Source organism: Gobio gobio (genome assembly GCF_949357685.1).
Source record: "Gobio gobio genome assembly, chromosome: 4".
Classification (NCBI taxonomy): domain Eukaryota; kingdom Metazoa; phylum Chordata; class Actinopteri; order Cypriniformes; family Gobionidae; genus Gobio; species Gobio gobio.
This window is the reverse complement of record NC_137100.1, coordinates 23536416-23562044: the sequence shown is the minus strand read 5'-3', so window position 1 is coordinate 23562044 and position 25629 is coordinate 23536416. Positions and strand designations below refer to the sequence as shown.

At 41.4% G+C, this 25629-nt stretch overlaps 1 protein-coding gene across 1 annotated transcript in view; it reads left to right on the top strand.

Moving 5' to 3' along the window:
- Positions 1 to 9290, top strand: part of notch1b (notch receptor 1b) — a 49137-nt gene extending 39847 nt beyond the window's left edge. The window contains exons 26-34 of the mRNA XM_079814793.1: positions 1051 to 1485; positions 1578 to 1726; positions 2624 to 2837; positions 3065 to 3155; positions 3348 to 3510; positions 4937 to 5235; positions 5360 to 5507; positions 6445 to 6542; positions 6660 to 9290. Of these exons, the coding sequence (XP_079670919.1) occupies positions 1051 to 1485; positions 1578 to 1726; positions 2624 to 2837; positions 3065 to 3155; positions 3348 to 3510; positions 4937 to 5235; positions 5360 to 5507; positions 6445 to 6542; positions 6660 to 7982 (2920 nt within the window). The 3' untranslated portion in view covers positions 7983 to 9290. The remainder of the gene's footprint in view (positions 1 to 1050; positions 1486 to 1577; positions 1727 to 2623; positions 2838 to 3064; positions 3156 to 3347; positions 3511 to 4936; positions 5236 to 5359; positions 5508 to 6444; positions 6543 to 6659) is intronic.
- Positions 9291 to 25629: the final 16339 nt, after the last annotated feature.

The following is a 25629-nucleotide window of genomic DNA, read 5'->3' as shown; positions in this document are numbered from 1 at the left end:
TAAACAAATCTTGTTAAGCTCAGCTATATAATATTTTTTTATATATATTAGACCATTTTTTTTCACTAGAATTGTCTAATAAATGTTTTTTTCTAAGTTTACATTTTTATAAAATTGTTTTTTTAAATCCAGTCTTAAGGCCTGTACACACCGGGACGAATATCGCGCGCGCTTATCGGCAGCGTTTTTTGTGACGTTTTTTGTGACGTTTTTCGGCGCGTCTTGAGTGTTCACACCCAAGCGATTTTCACTGGCGATGCGCCGAGTGAACGTGCAAATTCAGTAGATAGCGCTCCCGGTACACAAGGTGGTGCTGCGGCACTTTACACCTCTGACACTCGTTTGTCACACAGAAAAAGAAGAGAGACAGTATTTACGTGCTTGCCAAAACCATAGACATATGTCTATGGCCAAAACCATTCACACACTTTTTGCTAACTGGCAAGCAGCATTAGCAGCTCATCTTCTTCTTTGTCTACTTACTACTTCTTCATCGTATCAATGTGTGCTCGGCAAGACCGTTTTGTGCTTGAGCGCCACCAAGTCGTGTTTTACTGTCACTTCAGCAGCTCCAGGAACGTGAAGAAAAGCGCTGATCTCATTGGTCAGCCGGTTTTTAACGCGCCGCATCAAAATAAAAAAACGAACCTGAGGCGTTTTTTTTTTATTTAAATGACGCTTTTACACCTGCCGTTTTGCACACTCAGTGTGCACACTCACATTGGCGCCCTTTGTCTAGTCACGAGGCATCAAACGTCGGCGATAAACGCACGTGAAAATCGTGCCGGTGTGAACAGGCCTTTGTTTTTTTGTTTTTTTAAATGGCTATTTAAAATGATGACATTTTAATTTATTATAAATAATTCTCTCTCTCTCTAGCTATACTATCTAAATAAAGGCACAACCTTGTAGTCTAGCCTTCAAGACCAAATTTGGAAAACTAATAGCCATAAATGGCCATCTAGAAACTTTGTAAAAGCAGAATCAGAAGCTTTTTCTCTCTGTTTTCCAGCTTGAATGCCATTTCTAAACTCTTCTCTCCTCTCTTAGTCCACTCTACGACCAGTATTGCAAAGACCACTATGCGGATGGCCACTGTGACCAGGGCTGCAATAATGCAGAGTGCGAATGGGACGGGCTGGACTGTGCCAACAACATACCCGAGAAGTTAGCTGCTGGACTCCTGGTTGTGGTGGTCCACATTATGCCCGACCAGCTCAGAAACAACTCCTTTGGATTTCTGCGGGAACTCAGCAGAGTGCTCCACACCAACGTCGTTTTCCGATGCGACAGCAAGGGAGAGGAAATGATCTACCCATATTATGGCAATGAGCAGGAGCTGAGGAAGCACAACATCAAACGATCACTAGATGGCTGGAACGATGTTTCTAGCAACGTCATGAGCTCGGTAAAAAGCAGTATTTACAATATAGTAGTGGAAGGAGGGAGAAAACGCAGAGAACTGGACGAGATGCAGATCAAAGGGTACGTATGTTACAACTGCCCTCTCTTAATCAATGCCCTCATCAGCTTTAAAAGTACATTTGAATAAAAATCATGCTTTTGATTTCCATCAGATCGGTGGTATACTTGGAGATAGACAACCGCCAGTGCTACCAGCAAACCTCCGAGTGCTTCCAAAATGCAAACGATGTGGCAGCTTTCCTCGGAGCCCTGGCTTCCAGCGGCAATCTGAATATGCCTTACGTCATCGAGGCCGTCACAAGTGAGTGTTTGGCACGAGTATTGTCGTGTGCCTCACGTCTTCCCATAATGCCCTTAATCAAAACTAGGCCTCCCATCTTACTGCATGTATTCAGTAGCAACCCCCCTCCCCAACCTTTAACCCCACCACCTCCTACCGCGGATTACAGGGATCACTTTGAAGTTTGTGTTTCTTCCTTATAACAATGAAGCAAATGTTCTTTGTGCATTAGACAGACTAAACAATCAATGCGGCAGTCTGAGGGCAGATCCACTGGCTCCAGGCACCGAAAATAGCTAATTGATGCAAATCATGTCAACTCATTTGGCCCAGCAAGACACTCTCACATACATGCATATAACCCATACATGGCATGAATCTTAAATGATAGGGGCTGCTGCAACCTTAACCTTTTTGAATGTACCAGGACTTAATGCATCTCCAAGGGTTTAGGTGAGCAGAGTTTATCATTTCAAAATCGTTAGTGGAGAGAGCTTGAAAAAAGAGAGGAGAAAAATTGATCGGGAGTGTGCTAGAAGTTGGGAGTCTTTGTTATCTCGAAAATCCTAATAAATCCTTCGTCTTTACAGCTTAAAGTGTGCGCGGTAATTTGAAGTTCATTAATCCCTCGCTTTTTTTCCCTTAAAGAAGAACGGGTAAAGTTGTCTCCTGGTACCCTGGGCTGAGAAAGGGGAGAGGAGGTGTTCTTTCTTTTCTCTTTTTTCTGTCCTCCTCCTTTTCTTATTTGCCAGCTCCTTCTTTTTGATGAGAAGCGGTTAGCAATTCTGATTACCACAAACGCGTGCCTCGCTCTAGTTTGTCCGTCCATCTCCAGTAATTTGTGCCTCATCGTTGCGTGAGGAACATATTCTTGTCTCTTCTGTGGGTTTGACATGTCAACTGTGCTTCCTGTGGCAGGTAAGATTGATGGACCGTCGCCCATAGAGCTCTATCCGGTCTACGTGGTTCTGGCAGGACTGGCGCTGCTGGCCTTTGTCGCCGTGGGAATGGTTGCTTCCCGTAAACGCCGCCGTGAACATGGTCAACTCTGGTTTCCGGAGGGTTTCAAGACCAGCGAGCCCAGCAAGAAGAAGAGGAGGGAGCCAGTCGGTGAAGACTCTGTTGGTCTGAGGTAAGTTCGCTGCGTCATCTTTGGATGTCAAGTTTGAAGGGATGAATTATGATGGAGGAAAACTTTGAGTTTTTATTTGTTGAGATTAATTTAATTGACTAGTTATAGGAAAAAAATGTGGAGGCTCATAATCAGTGATGGCTTTAGGGCACAGTGTTAGAGCACAGTCTTTAAAGATGTAGTAAAGTTATTTCAGCATGTCTAATGGGTTATTTCTCTGAAAACAGGCCACTTAAGAACTGTTCAGACATTTCATTAATGGATGACAACCAGAATGAATGGGGAGATGAGGAACCATCAGACACCAAACGCTTCAGGGTGAGCAGAGCAACACTTCACATTTCTCACTGACGAGATAAAACAGAAAGCACTAACATCAAATTCACATAGAAGTGAATTTAGAAAGTTACAATTAATCTTACTCTTACAATTAATAATCTTGCTTTAATTAATACAATTAATTAAAGGATTTTTTTTTCAATTTGTTAATGTCTCATTCTCCTCTTTTAGTCTGAGGAGCAGGCGATTCTTGATTTAGATGATCAGCCAGATCACCGGCAGTGGACGCAGCAGCACTTGGACGCAGCCGATCTGCGCATCCCATCCATCGCTCCCACACCCCCTCAGGGCGAAATAGAGAGCGACTGCATGGACGTCAATGCCCGAGGACCAGGTTAGGCATTGTTTTTTTTTTCTTTTTTTTATAATTTTCCCCCCATATAATAATGATTTTATTATTGGATATTGCTGATTTTTCAATAACAAGAGAAGAATAATTATAATGTGAATTGAATTAGAATTCATGTTTAAATATATTAAAACTTGTTATTAAATAAATTTGTTTTAATTTAAATTTATTCATTTTTAAATTATACTTTTATATTATATTATAGTGTGTGTATATATATATATATATATATATATATAGAGAGAGAGAGAGAGAGAGAGAGAGAGAGAGAGAGAGAGAGAGAGAGAGAGAGAGAGAGAGAGAGAGAGAGAGAGAGAGAGAGAGAGAGAGAGAGAGAGAGAGAGAGAGAGAGAGAGAGAGAGAGATTTTTGTACATTTTTACTACCACAGATCTATGCAGGGAAATCATTTTACTTATTTAGCTAACACAGATGGAGATATTCAATTTTTTTTAATGAGAACTCCTTCTGCGTAAAAGGCATTTTTTGCTTTTTAGATTACACCTGTTCCTCAGTTTGCACATAGTTTGTGCGTGCTGTCGAGTGCTGAGATGAGGAACTGAATTGAGCTCTAAGTAGGAGTTAATGCTCAAGGCCCTGTGGGAAAAAGAATCCACTTCAAAGGCTCTGACTGAAAGCTGTACACCCCGGGGACTTTTTTTTTTTTTTTTTTTTTTTACATCTTAACGATTCATCCTGTGATATTCTGCTTACATGTGTTTTGTTAATTAAAACTCTTTATGAAATGCTCTTCTTTTTCTATAAGCACCAATATACCCCTGACAACACATTAAGATAATCAAAGGCAACATTCTTTTGGTGTCTCTTTGCAAGCGTTTTTTTCCTTTTTTCCTCTTTGTGTGGATTGATGTTTTTAAATCGACCAAATCAGGCCTGATTTGGGAATAGCTATTCTTTTGAAGCTGAGAAGCCCCTGTCGAAGTCAGCAAAGAAAGCAGCTTCTCAGAGGTGATAATACTCAGTTTTACCAGCGGTTGAAATTTCAAAGTGTGGCCCGCATCCCTGAGCTTTACCAAAGCGCCATGCTTGATTACAATCCGTTATCGAAGCGTTCTGGGGTGATTGAGAAAGGCAGCGCGTCAAATCCAACTTCGATTTGTTTGTTTCTTTGCCGTTGCTTTGGTCCATCACTTTAAGGAAGAAATTTCTTTAGATTGCCGTTAGACTAGTCCTACTCAAAGGAAAGATTTGGGTCCTTCAATGGAGGTTCATTTGTCTCAGGGTTTTCTCTTCAAACTGTTTCATAGGGGGGGATTGTTTATACAATGAATTCTGAAGATGGTCTTCATGGAATTTAGAATTTGAAAAACGAAAGTCTCCTTAGTATAAAGCATTGGCTATTGTAAATAAATGTAAAGGTAACAGACCTTCACTCTCTTTTTCCTCTCTAGATGGCTTTACTCCTCTCATGATTGCATCCTGTAGTGGAGGAGGGCTAGAAACAGGGAACAGCGAGGAAGAGGAGGATGCTTCAGCAAACGTCATCAATGACTTCATCTACCAAGGTGCCAACCTTCACAACCAGACAGACCGCACAGGTGAGACGGCTCTACACTTGGCTGCCCGCTATGCCCGCTCAGATGCTGCCAAAAGGCTCCTAGAGGCCAGTGCAGATGCCAACATCCAGGACAATATGGGGCGGACTCCATTACATGCTGCTGTGGCTGCAGATGCACAAGGCGTCTTCCAGGTATGTGAACCAGGACTACATAAGGAAATACAGGATCAATTAAGGAGGTTTAATGTTTTGTATTTCCATCGACTGATGATTATCTCGGTTTTCCTAAGCATGTTAACCTTTGTCCCTTATGCAGATTTTGATACGAAACCGTGCCACAGACTTAGATGCCCGCATGCATGATGGCACCACACCTCTGATACTGGCAGCAAGACTGGCGGTTGAAGGCATGGTGGAGGAACTCATCAACTGCCATGCTGATGTCAATGCCATTGATGATTTTGGTATGAATATTACACTGACTTACTTTAATCATTCACTTGTTTGTGGCATACACTACCAGTCAGAAGTTTGGAAATGCTTTTTAATTATGCTTCTTATCTTAAAAATCTTTCTAAATCTAAAGGTTCATTTTTAAATGCTTGAAAAACATTTTGCTGGCAAATAAAAAAATGGTGGTAATGAATAAATACATCATAAATTATTATTATTATTTCTTAATGTATTAAATCAGAAAACAGCCCAGATAAAAAAAAAGTGTACAGCAAAGGCCAGGTGGCCTCATGAACGGTAAAATATACCGTTGAAAAAAGAGTCATTAATGTTTTTTTTTTTTTACTTTTTGACTGCATTAAATTGATCAAAAGTGACTGTAAAGTAATTTGTAGTTTAAAAAAATATTTCAAATAAACGCTGTTCTTTTGAACTTTCTATATTCTAAAGAATCCTGAGTTCATGGGTTCCACAAAAAATATTATTGAAGCACAACTGTTTTCAACATTGATATTAATAAGAAATGTTTATTGAGCACCAAATCAGCATATTAGAATGGTTTCTGAAAGATCATCTGACACTGAAGACTGGAGTAATGATGCTGAAAATTCAGCAATAAATGACATGTTAAAATACATTAAAAAAAGAAGAGAAAATCATTTTAAATTGTAGTAATATTTCACAATATTACTGCTTTTATTTTATTTACGTTTTGTTTTGTCTATTATTTTTGATGATATTAATTAATTATTTTAAATGAAATTAATTAATTATTTAAAAAACTTGAATTATTGTCTTTTTCCACATTTAAGAATAATGGTTGAATCCATACATTTGACTGTTAATGTACTATGGCAAGATAAATGTCAGATTTATTACTATTGTATATTGTTTTTATCAGTGAATGTAACTGAGCACATTCTGAAGCAATTTCTATTTGTGCTACAGGTAAATCTGCTCTTCACTGGGCAGCAGCTGTGAACAATGTAGATGCGGCGATGGTGTTGCTTAAAAACGGAGCAAATAAAGATATGCAGAACAATAAGGTAAGCAGCACTTTATTTTTTTTTAATCACAAATAATACTTTGTGTTATTGTAGACATTCACATTACAGTACAAAACCATTGTGCTTTTGGCTTACCAATTATTTCCCCATGTTCAGGAGGAGACGCCTCTATTCTTGGCAGCAAGAGAAGGAAGTTATGAGACTGCTAAAGTTTTGCTCGAGCATTTTGCTAACCGGGAGATCACTGACCATATGGATCGGCTCCCGCGGGATATTGCTCAGGACAGAATGCATCACGACATTGTACGGCTCATCGACGAATATAACCTGGTCCGCAGCCCTCCTCTGCACAGCGCTCCCCTCTGCACCACCCTCTCACCACCTCTCTGCTCTCCCAATGCCTTCATGGGCAGCATGAAGCCATCCGTACAAAGTAAGAAGCCCCGCAAGCCGAGCGCAAAAGGCATTGGTTGCAAGGATGGCAAAGATATGAAAGTCAAGAAGAAGAAGGCACAAGATGGAAAGGGAAATTTGCTAGACAGCTCGGCCGTGCTCTCGCCTGTGGATTCCTTGGAGTCGCCCCACGGGTACATATCTGATGTCGCCTCCCCACCCCTAATGACATCACCCTTCCAGCAATCGCCCTCCATGTCGCTTAATCACTTACAAGGCATATCAGATACCCACATGGGCATCAACCATCTGGGCATGGGCAACAAGCAGGACCTGGCCCACATACAGTTCGATCCGCTACCCCCACGTCTCACCCATCTGCCAGTGGCCGGGTCTAACGGCTCAAACGTCATGAACGGCCAATGCGAATGGCTTGGACGGATACATGGTAGTATGGGTCCGCAAAATCAATTCGGAGCCATGAGGAACTCCTCGGGTCAGGCCAACCTTCACCAAGCCGGCCTGCTAACGTCTCTCCACAATGGCCGCCCCACGACCCTGTCACAGATGATGAACTATCAAAGCCTGCAGAACACGCACATCACCACGCAGTCGCATCTTATACAGCAGATGCAGCAGAACATGCAACAGAGACCGCAGCAGACGGGCGTCCAGCTGCAGCACCAGAGCTCGAATCCACCCATCGGCGTGAGCCAGAACTTCATCACCAGTGAGCTGGGTGGCCCGGAGCTCCAGCAGAGCGCAGGGAACAGCATGCCCATCCACACGATTATGCCCCAGGAGACCCAGTTGCTGAACCCGTCCTCTTTGGGCCCCAGCATGGCGGGAACGCAGTTCCTGACGCCACCTTCCCAGCACAGTTACTCAGCCGCCATGGAAGCCAACACCCCCAGCCACCAACTCCAAGTGCCTGACCACCCTTTCCTCACGCCGTCTCCAGGTTCACCGGACCAGTGGTCCAGCTCTTCACCCCATTCCAACATGTCTGACTGGTCGGAGGGCATTTCCAGTCCTCCCACCAGCATGCAGTCGCAAATCGGACACATACCGGAGCAATTCAAATAGAACAATAAATTAAAGGCACACTCCGTAAGCCTGCTTACTGAAGGGTCATTAAAATGCCTCTTGTACTAACCATATATTTTTTTTTAATTTATTGATATTTTGTTATTTATAACCATTTATTTTTAAATTTGGGCTAAAGAAATGATCTTGAAGAAGTAAAATTTTTATAATGCTATTAACCGCATTACACTGTACTCAAATGTACACACTGGGTATTTATTGGTATTAAAATATGCCTGTTTTTTTTTTTTTTTTTTTTTCAGTTGATCTGTCTTTTTTTTTTTTTTTTTATCACACCTATATTGTATAAATTTGTAAAAATGCAAAGTTCTTGTACGGGCATTTTAGGAAGCACGATTTTATACAACAAACTTCAGTGTTAAAGTAGATTTATGTTGTCTGAAACAAGCTGCTTTTCCGTTATTAGAAGATGAATGATTGAATTTGTTACGCGTTATTTTGTCTGACTTTTGTTTTGGTTAGGTTCTCATTTGTGTGCGTGCGTTACAAGGTTTATACTACAAATAAGTAGTGGTTTTATAATTGAACATTTGTATAGTTCAAAGTGATTTTGCTCTTTTGTTCTCTTTCTTTCTCTCTTTCTTGTATATTAAATCCCTGCAAAAAGCAGATTTCTTAATGTCCACTGTGAATGTGGATGTGAAAGTGAGGATCTGAGCTACTTACAGGAAATACTTGATATTGACTTGTATGAAACAGGTGCCAGTATCAAGTGCTCTGTATCTTTCCTCCAATTTTGTAGAACTGGTCACGTGGCCAAAAGTGTCTGGGGTTTTATGGAGGTGTTTCAAATTGAACTTCTCTTTACTGTACTTCCAGTTTTGTATCTTCGTTTGAGCCTATGGCTAATGTAAATAGATATATTGTATGCGTTTGTCATGTAAACAGGATTTTGTTTCAGAAATCTTAAGTGTGCCATGGAAATTTGAAATATTTTAATGCTACGTAGTTATGTTTTCTATCATATACCCAGAACGTATATTTTTTTCTCAGTATCACTGGGGTAGAGACAAATATAATAAATGTATAGACACAAATGACTAGAGGCCATATAAAATAACAAAATAGATGATTTATGACTATTGACCACCAATAGTTAAAAGGTCCCCTTAGCGGGCTGTTGTCATATATCCTCTTTAAGCCATCAGATTTGAACAGCACTGAGTATACAGCACAATATCTGTAAATGTTACCTATCTGCAAACGTGTAGTTTACATGCGGAGTATTTTCTGTCAGTTCTATTGTCTGTACAAGTTTCTTTGAATAATAAAAGATACCAATGTGTATTCAGATTTTAGTCTCCTTTGTTGTATTTATATCTTTCTTCTCTAACACTTTCTTTTATGGCCTATAGCTTATAAAGGGTATTTCTACCACACTTTAGCTTGATTTACATCAAAGGTTAAAGCCCTTACAGACAGCAACTCAAAACAGACGACGAAGCTAACATTGCAATACAACGCAGGGTTTGAATATCAAAGAAAAAGTTTTCTTTCTTTCTTGTATTACAATGATTATTTAGGGCATATCAGGGGCTGATCGTTTTATTTCGTTGGCCTGCAGCGCCATCTGCTGAAGTGCAATGACTATCAACAGCGCCATCTGCTGCTGAGAGGACAAATGCATGTAATGCCGTATTTGAACCATATTTGAACTAAAGCGGGGCTGTTGTTGCCAACCAGACGTCAGAGATCTACTTTAAGTAAGTACTTCTTTTGTGAGGCTCTTTTAATTTAATGTATTAATTAATTTATTTGTACATTTACATTGTTTTCTTTATGCACTGAATTATTCAGAATACATCTAATGAGGGATCACACAAGTTTATGCAAGCTTGTTGTGATGTCATGAGAAGAAAAATTAAGATGAAGAAAATTAGCAGAATATTAATGAATTGATACTGATAGTAATTAAGTTGGCTTGAAAAACTTACTGATTTACTTAAGCTTTTTATTATTCTTCTGAGACTAAAATTTCTAAATGCTACTCCTAGACTTTTCAAGATACATCCACCAAACTCAGACTAGACCTTCAGACTGTTCTGACTTAGTGTGCTATATCTACAGTGAGGAAAATAAGTATTTGAACACCCTGCTATTTTGCAAGTTCTCCCACTTAGAAATCATGGAGGGGTCATCGTAGGTGCATGTCCACTGTGAGAGACATAATCTAAAAAAAAAAATCCAGAAATCACAATGTATGATTTTGTAACTATTTATTTGTATGATACAGCTGCAAATAAGTATTTGAACACCTGAGAAAATCAATGTTAATATTTGGTACAGTAGCCTTTGTTTGCAATTACAGAGGTCAAACGTTTCCTGTAGTTTTTCACCAGGTTTGCACACACTGCAGGAGGGATTTTGGCCCACTCCTCCACACAGATCTTCTCTAGATCAGTCAGGTTTCTGGCCTGTCAATGAGAAACACAGAGTTTGAGCTCCCTCCAAAGATTCTCTATTGGGTTTCGATCTGGAGACTGGCTAGGCCACGCCAGAACCTTGATATGCTTCTTACAGAGCCACTCCTTGGTTGTCCTGGCTGTGTGCTTTGGGTCATTGTCATGTTGGAAGACCCAGCCTCGACCCATTTTCAATGCTCTAACTGAGGGAAGGAGGTTGTTCCCCAAAATCTCGCAATACATGGCCCCGGTCATCCTCTCCTTAATACAGTGCAGTCGCCCTGTCCCATGTGCAGAAAAACACCCCCAAAGCATGATGCTACCACCCCCATGCTTCACAGTAGGGATGGTGTTCTTGGGATGGTACTCATCATTCTTCTTCCTCCAAACACGTTTAGTGGAATCATGACAAAAAGTTCTATTTTGGTCTCATCTGACCACATGACTTTCTCCCATGACTCCTCTGGATCATCCAAATGGTCATTGGCAAACTTAAGACGGGCCTGGACATGTGCTGGTTTAAGCATGGGAACCTTCCGTGCCATGCATGATTTCAAACCATGACGTCTGACAAGGTTACCAACAGTAACCTTGGAAACGGTGGTCCCAGCTCTTTTCAGGTAATTGACCGGCTCCTCCCATGTAGGTCTGGGCTGATTTCTCACCTTTCTTAGGATCATTGAGACCCCACGAGGTGAGATCTTGCAAGGAGCCCCAGTCCGAGGGAGATTGACAGTCATGTTTAGCTTCTTCCATTTTCTAATGATTGCTCCAACAGTGGACCTTTTTTCACCAAGCTGCTTGGCAATTTCCCTGTTGCCCTTTCCAGCCTCGTGGAGGTGTACAATTTTGTCTCTAGTGTCTTTGGACAGCTCTTTGGTCTTGGCCCTGTTAGTAGTTGGATTCTTACTGATTGTATGGGGTGGACAGGTGTCTTTATGCAGCTAACAACCTCAAACAGGTGCATCTAATTTAGCATAATAAATGGAGTGGAGGTGGACATTTTAAAGGCAGACTAACAGGTCTTTGAGGGTCAGAATTCTAGCTGATAGACAGGTGTTCAAATACTTATTTGCAGCTGTATCATACAAATAAATAGTTAAAAAAATCATACATTGTGATTTCTGGATTTTTAAAAAAAATGTTTTTAGATTATGTCTCTCGCAGTGGACATGCACCTACGATGACAATTTCAGACCCCTCCATGATTTCTAAGGGGGAGAACTTGCAAAATAGCAGGGTGTTCAAATACTTATTTTCCTCACTCTATCTATCTATCTATCTATCTATCTATCTATCTATCTATCTATCTATCTATCTATCTATCTATCTATCTATCTATCTATCTATCTATCTATCTATCTATCTATCTATCTATCTATCTATCTATCTATCTATCTATCTATAGTAGCCTACCTATCTACGCATCTATCTGGCTTTTAAAATTACTAAACTAAAACTATTTCAAATCGAAAAACAAACATTCAGACTAGGCTTTTTCAAGCCAATTTAAAGTTTGTCTACAAACTTTTTTATCTAGTTTATACTGATGCTTCTATAACTTTTTGGGACCATTCTTAATATTCTTGAGGCAACTCTTCACAAATAGGCTGCTAGAATTTCATTAAAGGGATGAATTTCATGAATTGAGAAATCAACTTTCCCTTGAGCTTTTTTATTTATAAAAGGTCATGGTAATATAAGAATATCCTTATGCAAAGAAAAGCTTTTATTGACAGCTGGCTCAGCAAACACTTGATCTGGGAATGTGCCAAGCTGTGATGTCAGAGTGTGGTGAAACACTGCCTTAAGAAGAGGAACGCCTGATTCTGTAGCCCCGCCCACCGATTTGTGCATGACATGTTATAGAATGTAGGCGTCAAAAGCAAATATCAAATGTCAAAACATTTCTTATTATTATCAATGTTGAAAATGGTTGTGCTGCTTAATATTGTTATGGAAACTTCGTTAAATTTGTAAGAAATCTTTGATAAAAAGAAAAGCATTTTTTGTAATAAAATAAAAGTCTTTACTTCTTTTAATCAATTTAATGCACTGAATAAAAGCATTGATTTGTTCACAAACAATATTTTGAATGGTATTTGTATTTATACTGAGCATACTGTCATGTGCTTTCATTTGTGCTATACAGCCTCTGTCAAAATGTCCTGCGTATCCTATACAGTTATAATGCAATGATTTCAGTCGACGGCGGCAATTGCGAGGATTTCAGATGACGCCAACTTTGGATAGACGAGCACAAGTTGTAAATGCTGCCTAACATTTTTTGTGTGTTAAGCAAGCACATAGCATATCATATTAGCTGTGTATTTGTGACACCCTGAAGTATGTACACATTTTGGGTATTGTGATTTTGGAAGAAAAAGTTTATTTTCCATATACTATTTTACATTTTTGTTTATATTTTATATGTAAACTGTCAAGTATAACTCATATTTTTTTGCTAAATGAGATCGGGACTCTTATTTTGAAAGTGAACGGAGGACTCGCACAGAGGAGCATTGCGCGCAGCGCCCTCACAATGGGCTTTATGCACAGCTGCACTACTTCCTGAACTTCAGCCAGCTCCTTTGTTTCCTGTCTGCCATTATTGGACAAACTGATTAATCCAGGCGTGTCTGATTATTGTTGTTGTTACTACAGAGGTCAGGCACACCTGGATTAATCAGTTTGTCCAATAATGGCAGACAGGAAACAAAGGAGCTGGCTGAAGTTCAGGAAGTAGTGCAGCTGTGCATAAAGCCAATTGCTGGGGATTATGTGCGACATACACGCATTCGCTCCTGTCTCCTCATTTCTCTTCCTGTTTTCACAGGTATTACTTTCATTACAACGAAACTATATGCACAAGTCACTTAATTGCTATGTGTATGCTTATGTTGCAAATATATTGTATGTAAGTGTTCTGATGTGTGAATATATTTAAAGTGCGTAGATCATCCGCCATTTTGTGAAAGCTCGCATGTGCTCGTGAAATGTATTTAATTTACAGGCTCCAGTTACCAGGTTTATATGTTCATTATTTGTTTATCCCTATTATATTTGTGTTTGGTTAATTAGAGTTCATGTGTGACACAAATGTCAATGCAATTCTCCAGTTAAAGGGTTAGTTCACCCAAAAATGAAAATTCTGTCATTAATTACTCACCCTTATGTCGTTCGAGACCCGTAAGACCTCCGTTCATATTCGGAACACAAATGAAGATATTTTTGTTGAAAGCTGATGGCTGAGAAAGGCTTCATATAGGCCTCCATTGGCATTCAGTACACTTATACTCCCAAGACGGATAAAAGGCTCTCAAAACATCGTTACAAAGTCCATCTCACCACAGTGACTCTACAATAATCTTACGATGCGACGACAATAGTTTTTGTGCGCAAAAAAAAATCAAAATAACACCTTTATCCAGCTTGTTATTGCCTTCCGCGTGTGCCTCCACGACGCATGCCCGAGAATATGACGCAGATCCGGCGTTCGGACAGATGACCCAGAAGTGATTTGTTTACTATCAGAGGAAGACGCGCGTGTCTCAGCTGTTGGATTCTACATTGATCGTGCTTTAGGTCTCGGCGTAGAGCTCAAAATGGGGTTAGAGTGGCATTTCATGGATTCCCGAACCCCGGCGCTACGTCATATTCTCGCGCATGCGTCGTGGAGGCACACGCGGAAGGCAATAACAAGCTGGATAAAGGTGTTATTTTGATTTTTTTTGCGCACAAAAACTATTGTCGTCGCATCGTAAGATTATTGTAGAGTCACTGTGGTGAGATGGACTTTGTAACGATGTTTTGAGAGCCTCTTGAATTGTTTGAGTAGATTTAAAGAAGCAAAGTGAAAAGCTCAAAAGTATGTTTGTAGAAAAAAAAAGGTAAATGTGAAATGTGCATTGTTTTGACAGAGGAAAAAAATAATGACATTTGTGCATTAAGGAAAAAAGAAAGGAAATATATTTGATTGAAAAAGCTTTACTGGTTTACAATGTGAAAAAAAACATTGAATAAACAATTGCTGGGGATTATGTGCGACATACACGCATTCGCTCCTGTCTCCTCATTTCTCTTCCTGTTTTCACAGGAGTTTTCTAATCTGGATCTGCGTCATATTCTCGGGCATGCGTCGTGGAGGCACACGCGGAAGGCAATAACAAGCTGGATAAAGGTGTTATTTTGATTTTTTTTTGCGCACAAAAACTATTGTCGTCGCATCGTAAGATTATTGTAGAGTCACTGTGGTGAGATGGACTTTGTAACGATGTTTTGAGAGCCTTTTATCCGTCTTGGGAGTATAAGTGTACTGAATGCCAATGGAGGCCTATATGAAGCCTTTCTCAGCCATCAGCTTTCAACAAAAATATCTTCATTTGTGTTCCGAATATGAACGGAGGTCTTACGGGTCTCGAACGACATAAGGGTGAGTAATTAATGACAGAATTTTCATTTTTGGGTGAACTAACCCTTTAAATGTTTTAAACAGACATTTCAGAAAATTAATGTTACAGTAACATGGTAGCAAATGTGATTATCAAAATCAGTAACTCAGATGTTAAACATGTTTGGATTACATACATTTACTTACATTTCCAGTCATGTGATGATTGTTTATGCATAAAATGCCTCTTGAATTGTTTGAGTAGATTTAAAGAAGCAAAGTGAAAAGCTCAAAAGTATGTTTGTAGAAAAAAAAAGGTAAATGTGAAATGTGCATTGTTTTGACAGAGGAAAAAAATAATGACATTTGTGCATTAAGGAAAAAAGAAAGGAAATATATTTGATTGAAAAAGCTTTACTGGTTTACAATGTGAAAAAAAAACATTGAATAAACAATTGCTGGGGATTATGTGCGACATACACGCATTCGCTCCTGTCTCCTCATTTCTCTTCCTGTTTTCACAGGAGTTTTCTAATCTGCCAACACAGCCCTCTGCACGGGGCCTGTAACAGATTTGTGGGGGCTCGTCCGGGATCGGCTCCTGATGCCAACGGAAGTTGATCCATAAAACTGATCCTGAGGACCAACAGAGTGTGGACGCTGATGCAGTGATCCATTAGGCAAGAACGTCAGTGAGGAGAGGGGTCCAGAAAGCTGGTGACTGCGCGAGTGGCTCGAGGGACTGTGGAAAAGAGGTCATCATGGCTGATCGAGTTCGCAAAAGCCTGGTCTGGGACATCAGGAAAAGGCTTCTCAACCTGTCCGCTGTTGAACTGTTCCAAGTCGCCAAAAGCATCGGTCCAATACCAGAGAGGGACTTCTCTGAACTTGACGGTGAAGACCAAGAGGGCTGTCTTGAATACATCAATGCTTTCATGTACAGCACTCACCTGCTAGAATCAGAGGACAGAGGTATGACTGAACTTTTGGTTTTACAAGGGACTGTGGAGGCTGTCGTACAAGTGGATGGTGCTGCAGCACCTTGTCATCGTCATGGTGAGATTGAGAATAATGTTGATGTTGCTGTTGATGTATGCCCTGTTCCTACTTCATATACACGCACCTCTACAGGTCACATGATCACTACAGACACTGTACATGTAGAATCACTCAAAACTGCAACTGACTTGGGTAAAGCTAGAGGGTTAGATACAGATCCCAGCATCAGTCCTACTGACAGATATTCAGATTTCGAAGAGCTGAGCAGGAAACTCATTCAGTACCTTACACCACATACACAGTACTCCACCACTAGCCCACCCATGATACACAACAGTGACACACCATTGAATAGTAATAATGTGGAACATACCTCACAGGGAACCACTGAAAAATTTGTCTCGTTACGAGACCTCTCCTGCCTGCAACGTCGTGAATTTAAGATACAAGGGGGACAGATTGGTGACTATGCATCTGACATCACATACGCCAATGTGTGCCGACAGATTGACGACAGAGTCAAAGAGAATTTCAGTGAAGCTGAACTGGTCAGGGGCATATTACGTGCAATCAAACCAGGTCACTTCAAAGAAATGATTATGAATAAGGAAGATATGACCGTGGAAGAGCTAAAGAGATTCCTTCAGTCACACCTAGGAGACAAAAGCAGCACAGAGTTATTCCAGGAACTAATGTGTGCAAAACAGATGGAGACTGAAACTCCTCAAAAGTTCCTGTACAGGGTAATAGGCCTTAAGCAGAAAATACTCTTTGCTATTAAACAGTCTAACACAGATGTGAGGTACAGCCCAGCCACAATCCAAGACGTGTTCCTTCATACTGTATATCAGGGCCTGGGGCACAAGTATAAAGATGTCAGAAGTGAGCTTAAACCTCTGCTGGCTGACCACAGTATCACAGATGAAGCAATCGTGAGAAATGTGATGAAAATCACTAATGATGAGGTTGGGTCCAGTAACTCGTCCCAAGCAAAGCAATGCAAGTTCTGCCCAACTTGAAAGTGAACCTGACAGAGGAGTAAAAGAGGTGCCTGGTCAGAAAATTAAAAACGACCCAATATTACAACTCACTGCTCGCATCGACGCACTTGCCAGTATGGTAGATTCCATGCGCCAGTCAACACTAAGGCCACAACCTGAACATACCTGTCAATGTTTCGTGAGAGGTCACCCTCCACAGCGAGGAGCAAAACTCCGGGGTTGCCCCAAGTGTGTCAAAGCCGGACATCAGAACTGCACTCATTGTTTTCTCTGTGGTGAAGAGGGGCACCGGGCTCAAGGATGTCTCCGGAGGCAAAGACCGCAGGGAAACGGAAAATGGAAAACAGCCACTGCCAAGGGACAACCAGTGACTGAGTCTCCTATGTCCCAAAACTCTGAGGACTCCATTTTGGCGGTCAAATCTGATTTCGTGAGCTATAAATCCACAAGAGCACCTTCTCGCTGTAACAACCAGACCCACAGTGACACAGGAATGTATCAGCAAATTGACAGCCCATCGCCACCCGGAACAAAAAAAGAAACTATTGTTAAATTGATAGGGAAGAAAGCACTGGCTCAGTGTAATCTCAATGGCCTTGTGGTGACAGCTTTACTTGATACCGGGGCTCAAGTAAGCATGATCGATCGAGTCTGGAAAGACAAATACTTACCCACTATAGAAGTAAGGCCTCTTGTGCAACTAATGGGAATGACAGAAAAGTTAGAAGTTTATGCCATCAATGGAAATCTAATACCCTTTGATGGGTGGGCTGTCATTACCGTCAACTTGCAAGGAAACGACAACCCCGACCTCTCAATTAATGTTCCTTTTCTGGTAAGCCACATACCAATCGAGAGGCCACTGCTCTGTTTTAATGTGGTGGAAGAGCTAATTCAGGGCCAACCAGAGCGTTTAGTTCCAACCTTAGTTTCATTGCTCTCCAGTACAATAGCAGTATCAAGTGAGGAAGCCCAGACCCTGGTTAGTTTTGTACAGACTCCCGAGCACAGTGGACAGTGGGGGCGTTTGAGGGTAAACCGAGACAGTGTTTTGATACCGGCAGGTCAGGTAGCATGGGTAAAGTGCAAGGTACCTCCAAAAATGGATCAGTCTTGCAAAGTAGCTCTGTTTAAGCCAGATGAGGACAATGTGCAGCTGGAGCAGTTTGATATAGGTGAAGGAGTTTTGGAATTAAAGGGCTCCTATATTGGTGTCCCTATCGGCAATCACGACATGCAACATTACCCTGCCTCGTAACACAATCCTAGGGTACGTCCATCCTGTTGAAACGGTGTTGGAAGTGAATAGGTCTAAGGAAACAACAGCCAGTTGGAAGGTTCATGGTGCGTCTGTGGCAGCAATGGATGAAAGCCCAACCTTGTGGCACCCACCTGTCAGTCTCAACCATCTGAAGGAGGATCAGCAAGCAGTGGTGAGGCAAATGCTGTACGAGGAGTCTACATCCTTTGCCCGGGATGGAAATGATGTTGGCTGCATCCCGAGTCTCCAAATGTCCATCAATCTTAAAGATGACATACCAGTAAAACGTGCCTATTCCTCAATACCCAAGCCATTGTTCAAAGAGGTCAAAGACTATATCCAAGACCTTCTGGCAAAAGGGTGGATTGTAAAATCTAAGTCCCCTTACTCTGCCCCAGTAGTCTGTGTTCGGAAGAAGGATGGCTCACTGCGCTTGTGTGTGGACTATCGTCTCCTCAATCGGAAGACTGTACCAGACAGGCACCCCTTGCCGAGGATTCAAGACCTGATTGACACCCTGGGAGGGTATTCTTGGTTTAGCATCCTCGACCAGGGAAAAGCTTACCACCAGGGCTTCATAGCCGAGGGGTCGAGACACATGACCGCCTTTATCACTCCGTGGGGGCTATATGAGTGGGTGAGGATTCCCTTCGGCCTGTCCAATGCACCTGTGGCGTTCCAGCGCAGCATGGAGGAGATGCTGGATGACCTTAGAGATGAGTGCTGTGCCCCATATCTTGATGATGTGTTGTGTTATGCTCGGTCATTTGAGGAACATGTAGGAGTAATCCGAAAAGTTCTTCAGACCCTTAGACGCTATGGAGGAAAACTTAGGCCTGAGAAGTGTGAACTCTTCCGCCAAGAAGTCCGGTATGTGGGTCGCCTAGTGTCGGCCAAAGGAGTGAGAATAGATCCTCACGATCTTGAAGCTGTGATGGCACTCAAGAGTAACAGACCCCAGACAGTAGGGGAGGTGCGGAGACTCCTTGGATTCCTCGGGTACTATCGCCCATTCTTACAAGATTTTTCATGTGTGGCTAAACCAATTTATGAATTACTCCAGACTCAGCCAGGGGCAACAACGAATCAGCACAGTCAAAGGAAGAGAAAAGGGCCCCAGATGCCCTCTCGAACACCAGTGGAATGGACCAGTGAGCACCAGAAAACACTCGACCTGCTGATTGACATGCTGGTGAATCCCCCGGTCTTGGCTTACCCAGACTTCAACCTCCCATTCGTGCTACACACTGATGCATCAGAAAAGGGCCTCAGGGCTATCCTTTATCAGCACCAGGATGGAGGTTTACGGGTCATTGCATACGGCTCCAGGACCCTTTCTCCAGCTGAAAAGAACTACCGACTGCATAGTGGAAAGCTGGAGTTTCTGGCATTAAAGTGGGCGGTATGCGAGAAGTTTAGAGACTATTTGTTCTACGCCCCTCACTTTACCATTTACACTGACAATAATCCCTTGACCTATGTTATGAGCACTGCAAAACTGAATGCGGTAGGCCATCGTTGGGTGGGAGAACTGTCAGATTTTCGCTTTGATATTAAGCATCGACCTGGCAAAGCAAACATTGATGCAGACACGTTATCACGCCTTCCTCTTGACATGGGGAAATATGTCAAAGAGTGCACAGAGGACCTGTCACCAGAGGTGGTACGAGCGGTCTGGGACGGGACTCATGCCGCCAGGAAGAAGGATGTGGCTTGGGTTGCAGCACTCAGAATGACCAACGCAGACATAAACCAATCCTCTTCTGCCCCCTTGTTGCCACCCGTAAGCAAGGTCGAACTCGCTAAAGCTCAAAGGGATGATCCAGTGACCTCTAAGATAATGGAGATGAAAGAGATCAATGAGGTGCCTGATGAAGACAGTAGGAGAAGAGTGATTGGTCCATCCAGGAAACTCTTGCGAGAGTGGAGCAAGCTGTCTATGGAAGATGGATGCCTGTATAGGCGCGTGGCTGGAAGGAAACAGCTGGTCCTGCCAACCAAGTATAGACAACTTGCTCTGGAGCAACTGCATGATAGGATGGGACATGTAGGCCAAGATAGAGTAATCCACTTAATGAGGGAGAGGTTCTACTGGCTGCATATGAAGAGAGAAGTAGAGGAATACATCACCAGAAGGTGCCCTTGCATCAAAGCAAAAAAAACAGTGACTCATGTCTAGGGTTGGGAACCGAGAACCGGTTCTTATGCAGAACCGAAACTGATTTTTGAAAAATACCAGAACCGCGCGAAATTCCTAAGTTTCGGTTCCGAAAACGGTTCTGGTGCAATGTGTGTGCGAAGCGCTGGAAGCGTATCCTTTCATAGCGAGTGACAGCCAGTGTTGCCAACTCCGTGATTTTCCCGCTTTCCCGTTTTCCACTGTTGCCGCGGGCTGTGTTTCATGTCCGCGGGTTGAAACGATTGTGCAATTGTGCGGGTTTTGTTGTGAAAACCTGGCAACCCTGACTCACCTCATCATGAATATTAATTACGTTGCCTGCCGCTTCCAGGAGGGCAACGCAGTTCAGCACTGAAAGCCCTCGCGCTACACATTTACGGTTTTGCGTCAGATATTTTCTCGTTGACCACCAGCATAGCGAAGAGAAAGTCACAAGTATGGATTCATTTCCAAAGAATGAATGATAATGAAGCAAAATGTAACACGTGAAAAGTTAATAACATGCAAAGGAGGCTGCACTAGCAATTTGACAAAACATTTGCTACAGCACAGAGTGCCACAGGGCTTATACCAGATTTATAGTGAAAGGCCTATATATATATATTATATATATATATTTGTCAACCGTTGAGTCACCATGGTTTAGGTAAGCGTTTAGGCACAATTACCTTTGTAATGCTGAATTGCAATTTATTATTTACATGTTCACTGAATAACTGAATTACTATTAAATTAATATATAACTAATTAATAAATATAACTAATAAATATAATTTATAACTTGGTTTTATTCAGAGACAGAGAGATAAAATGTAATAAGACAATTTCAGAGGTGTTCATTTGAAAAAAAATGTGTTGCAAGAATGGCTTAATTAATACTGTAATATATGTACAGTACAGGACTTTTTTGACATTGCCAACCTGTAAATAAATTTTAGAGCAAGTAATAAACACAAAATGGATTGTTTGAGTTGCGTATTGTGCCTTTTTCCTTTACCACTATTTGTTTAATAATTTTAATGGAACCGGAATCGGAACCGGAATCGTTAGGCGGAACCGGAACCGGAACCGGAAAATTTCTCACGATTCCCAACCCTACTCATGTCCGAGCACCCATGGGGAGTATAACTTCCAGCTTGCCATTGGAACTTGTCTGCATCGATTATCTGCACCTGGAGCAGAGTCAGGGAGGATATGAGTACATACTAGTTGTCATTGATCATTTCACACGATTCGCTCAAGCTTACCCTACGAGAAACAAGTCCGGACGGACAGCGGCTGAGCGGTTGTTCAACGTCTACATCCCTCGCTTTGGCTACCCAGGAAAGCTACATCATGACCAGGGCAGAGAGTTTGAGAATGAGCTTTTCCGAAATCTTCGACAACTGGCTGGAGTGCGTCACTCGAGAACATCTCCATACCACCCTCAAGGGAACCCAGCTGAGAAATTTAACCGGACTCTCCTGCAGATGCTCCGAACAATGGCTGAGAAAGAAAAAGCAAAGTGGAAAGATCATCTGCCCCAGATTGTACACGCCTACAATTGCACCCGTCACGAGTCAACTGGGTATTCCCCATTCTACCTGCTGTTTGGACGACATCCTCACCTTCCTATTGACTTGATATTCAGACTAGTTGAAGAAGACGAGGGGCAAACGCCCAGAGGATTTGCTGAACAGTGGGCTAGGAGAATGGGTGAGGCATACCAAATAGCGAGTGAGAACAGCAAGCAGGCAAGTGCACGAGGCAAAGCCCAGTACGACCTTAAAGTCAAAGGTGTAGTGCTAAGACCTGGAGACAGGGTATTAGTCAGAAATCTCAGTGAACGTGGAGGTCCAGGAAAACTCAGACCATACTGGGAGAAAAGCATCTATGTGGTCAAAGAGCAAGTGGCTGACAACCCGGTGTATAGGGTGAGCCCTGAGAACGGAGGTAAGAAGGGAACACGCACTCTACATCGAAACCTGCTGTTGTTGGTAAATGACTTACCTGTGGAAACTCCATCGGATCCTGGGAAACCTGTGAAACAGAAGCAAAACGGACAAAGGGACAGAGAGACACAGATCAAGGAGCTTGCTTACCACGGAGGAGAAGAGGCTGATTCGGATGAGGATGACACTGGAGAGTATTGGCTGAGGATCCCTTCAAGTTGGGCCGAACCTAGAAGAGAGAATACTTACCTGTCAAGTTCAGAACCAAGTCAGGAGAATCCTCTGGTAGATGTGGCACCTGCAAGTGGAGAGCAAGATCAAAGACGCGTGTCACTACTAGGGCTGTCAACGAATATTCTAAATTCGAATATATATTCGAGTAGTTTTTAAAAAAACGAATTTCGAAGGTGAAAATTAATATTCGAATAAATAAAAAAATGTGGGGAAAAAAACGCCCGCGGTAGTAGAGGCGTGGCTGTCTGCTTTGCGAGTGGGCGCTAGCGCGCCTGAAGCCTTGTGTACTTTGGCCCGTCTCCAGAGCGCGAGCCCACGCTGACTGCGCGCGCTCCTCCCCAAACGGACGAGGCGTTTATACTTGACACGCTCGCTGTTGTGCTTTTCTTTGAAACGACAGATGGCGACTCGGAGTAATTGTTCTATAAACTATCAGGAAAAGCGTCGAGAAGAAGTGGGCTAATGTACACAGGTGACGATATTTATTTTAGTACACTTCACCGAAAACCACACTACAAAAGAATCATGTAAAACAGATCAAAATAAACCTTGATATTACTTGTGACATGAGAACAAAATGTATGTAGAAATGTAACGTTAACTTATACAACTCAATGTATGATATCTAAATGTTTACTAATTTCACTAAACACTTTAGTGAGTTTTCACTTAGTTTCGTGAACTTTTCTTTATTAAACGGGCTTTTTTATGCTTTTGTAGGCTCGTTTTGTAAATATAAGCAACTAATTTGTATGTGCAAACTGGACCAGCATTACTTTGCATCGCCCGCCACAAGCTCTCTGTCTGCAACACGACAAGAGGCCATAACGGAGAAATTAATTTTGTTCATTTGTAAGGACATGAGAGCGATCAGTGTTGTGGATGGGGCAGGCTTCAGGGAGTTCTGTCAAGCAATGGAACCGAGGTACTGACTGAATAGATATTGCATGAATGAAGGATAAATGCACTGCTTCCACTGGTTTGATTATTTACCGTTTCATGTCAAGGAAAAGTTCCATGTTTACCACAGCACAGCTCGCTCGGAGCGTTCAATAATATGCTGTAAAACTTATATTAATATTTGTTTCAATCACTGAATGAAGCCTGCTATATTTGGGACAAGAGTCGCGACCTTAAATTGCTTGCACAAAACTCTTGATCAGTCTCAAAATGTGTGTGTGTTCATTTAAACCGTTATGCGCAGAGAGGGTGAGGGCGAGAGAGAGATTGAGGTCTGCGGTCTTTAACCATTAGTGATTTACTTGTTTTTGTGTAGGTTATACGTTGTCAAATATGTTTAAACTTAAATAGACTACCTATATAAGTAGTTATGTGTCTTTGTATTCATTTGTCCTGTTATTGACGTAATGCGCGTCATTGATAAAATGCGCAACCAGATGTTCGAATAGTTCGAATATTCGTGCTTTTTTTAGAGGGAATATTCGAACGTCATTTTTGAGCAATTTTGACAGCCCTAGTCACTACAAGGGAGAGATACCCAAAGCAGTTATCAGTCAGTGTACGAACCTGTTCACTGCTCCATATCCTCACCAATGAGTGAAGAAGACTGTGAAATCGAGAGTCTTCGGATGAGTGATGCAAGAGAATACCCTGAGGAAGGAGATCCGGTTATACTAAGACGATCTGCACGAGAAAGACTACCTAAGAGAATGTTCACATATGAGTCACTGGGTCAACCCTCAATACAACCCCAAACCACACTCAACAGTGTAGCAGCTTATACACTACCATACTTACCTGTGTGGGCAACACCTTATCCTGCACCACATTCCTTTCAGATTACACCTTTCACTGACATAATCTACAATTCCAGTATATTGAAAAGTGAAAAGTGATGTGTTAAATAAAAAGGATTTGTGAGTTTTTGTAACTGGAGCCTGTTTCATTTTGTCAGGGAGGATGTGACACCCTAAAGTATGTACACATTTTGGGTATTGTGATTTTGGAAGAAACAGTTTATTTTCCATATACTATTTTACATTTTTGTTTATATTTTATGTAAACTGTCAAGTATAACTCATATTTTTTTGCTAAATGAGATCGGGACTCTTATTTTGAAAGTGAACGGAGGACTCGCACAGAGGAGCATTGCGCGCGGCGCCCTCACAATTGCTGGGGATTATGTGCGACATACACGCATTCGCTCCTGTCTCCTCATTTCTCTTCCTGTTTTCACAGGTATTACTTTCATTACAACGAAACAATATGTACAAGTCACTTAATTGCTGGGTGATTCTATAATTTAGGGTACATTGCATGTCCACTGATGTTAATTATACTTATACAATCAAATTTTTTCAAACAAATAGCATTTTATGTGTAAACTTGCTTCATGAAATAACATCACACAGACAATATGAGTAATATATTCTTCATTTTGCTTAAAATGTGTCATTATGACCCTAAATGTACAGTTTTGTCCATGTCCGATTTCAATGTGAGAAAGTTGAGGGCCCAAAAACATCAATTAAAATCATTAAAATAAATTAATTATTTTTGCAATCTTTTACAAAAGTCTTAATATTAAAGGAAAATAATAGTTTCAAATATAAGTTATTTATTTAAATACTTAAAATATATTAATTTATTTGTGTCCACAAAATGTTGGTCAACTATGTTACAAACAAAACCTCCCCCAGCAACTCAAAAATGGTTTGTCCCAAGACCATGTGACCCGCACCATGTGATGTCAATTTCCTCTTTGGCGGCCATTTCAAACACACCATGGTGAGTCTCCTCTCAGTTTTTTCAATATTTGATATAGAAAAGCATATTGTCCACGGCCGTATTATTAACCATCAACTATGTTATGTACATTGTCATGACTAAAAAGTTTTATTTACTATAATGCAATTTTGTGTTGAATTCTTACATTAACCTGCTCAAAAAAATGACATGTGGTTAGCTGGGCTAGGTCCACCATTTCTGTTATGGGGAAGAAATATGGAAATTGTCAACTAAGTTATGGTCAACTAAGTTACAGTCAACTAAGTTACACCAGTGCTCAACTATCTTTCAACTAAGTTACATCAGTGCTCTATGGCATATCATGATCATTAATTGTTCCAATGTTATTTATATCCTGAACATGTGTATATATATATACATTTATATATATATATTATTTTACTTTTAAAAATTATACATTTAAATATGTCTCTGCAGCTGAGAGACAGCGGAGATACAGGGCTTGTTGTGATGCAGATCC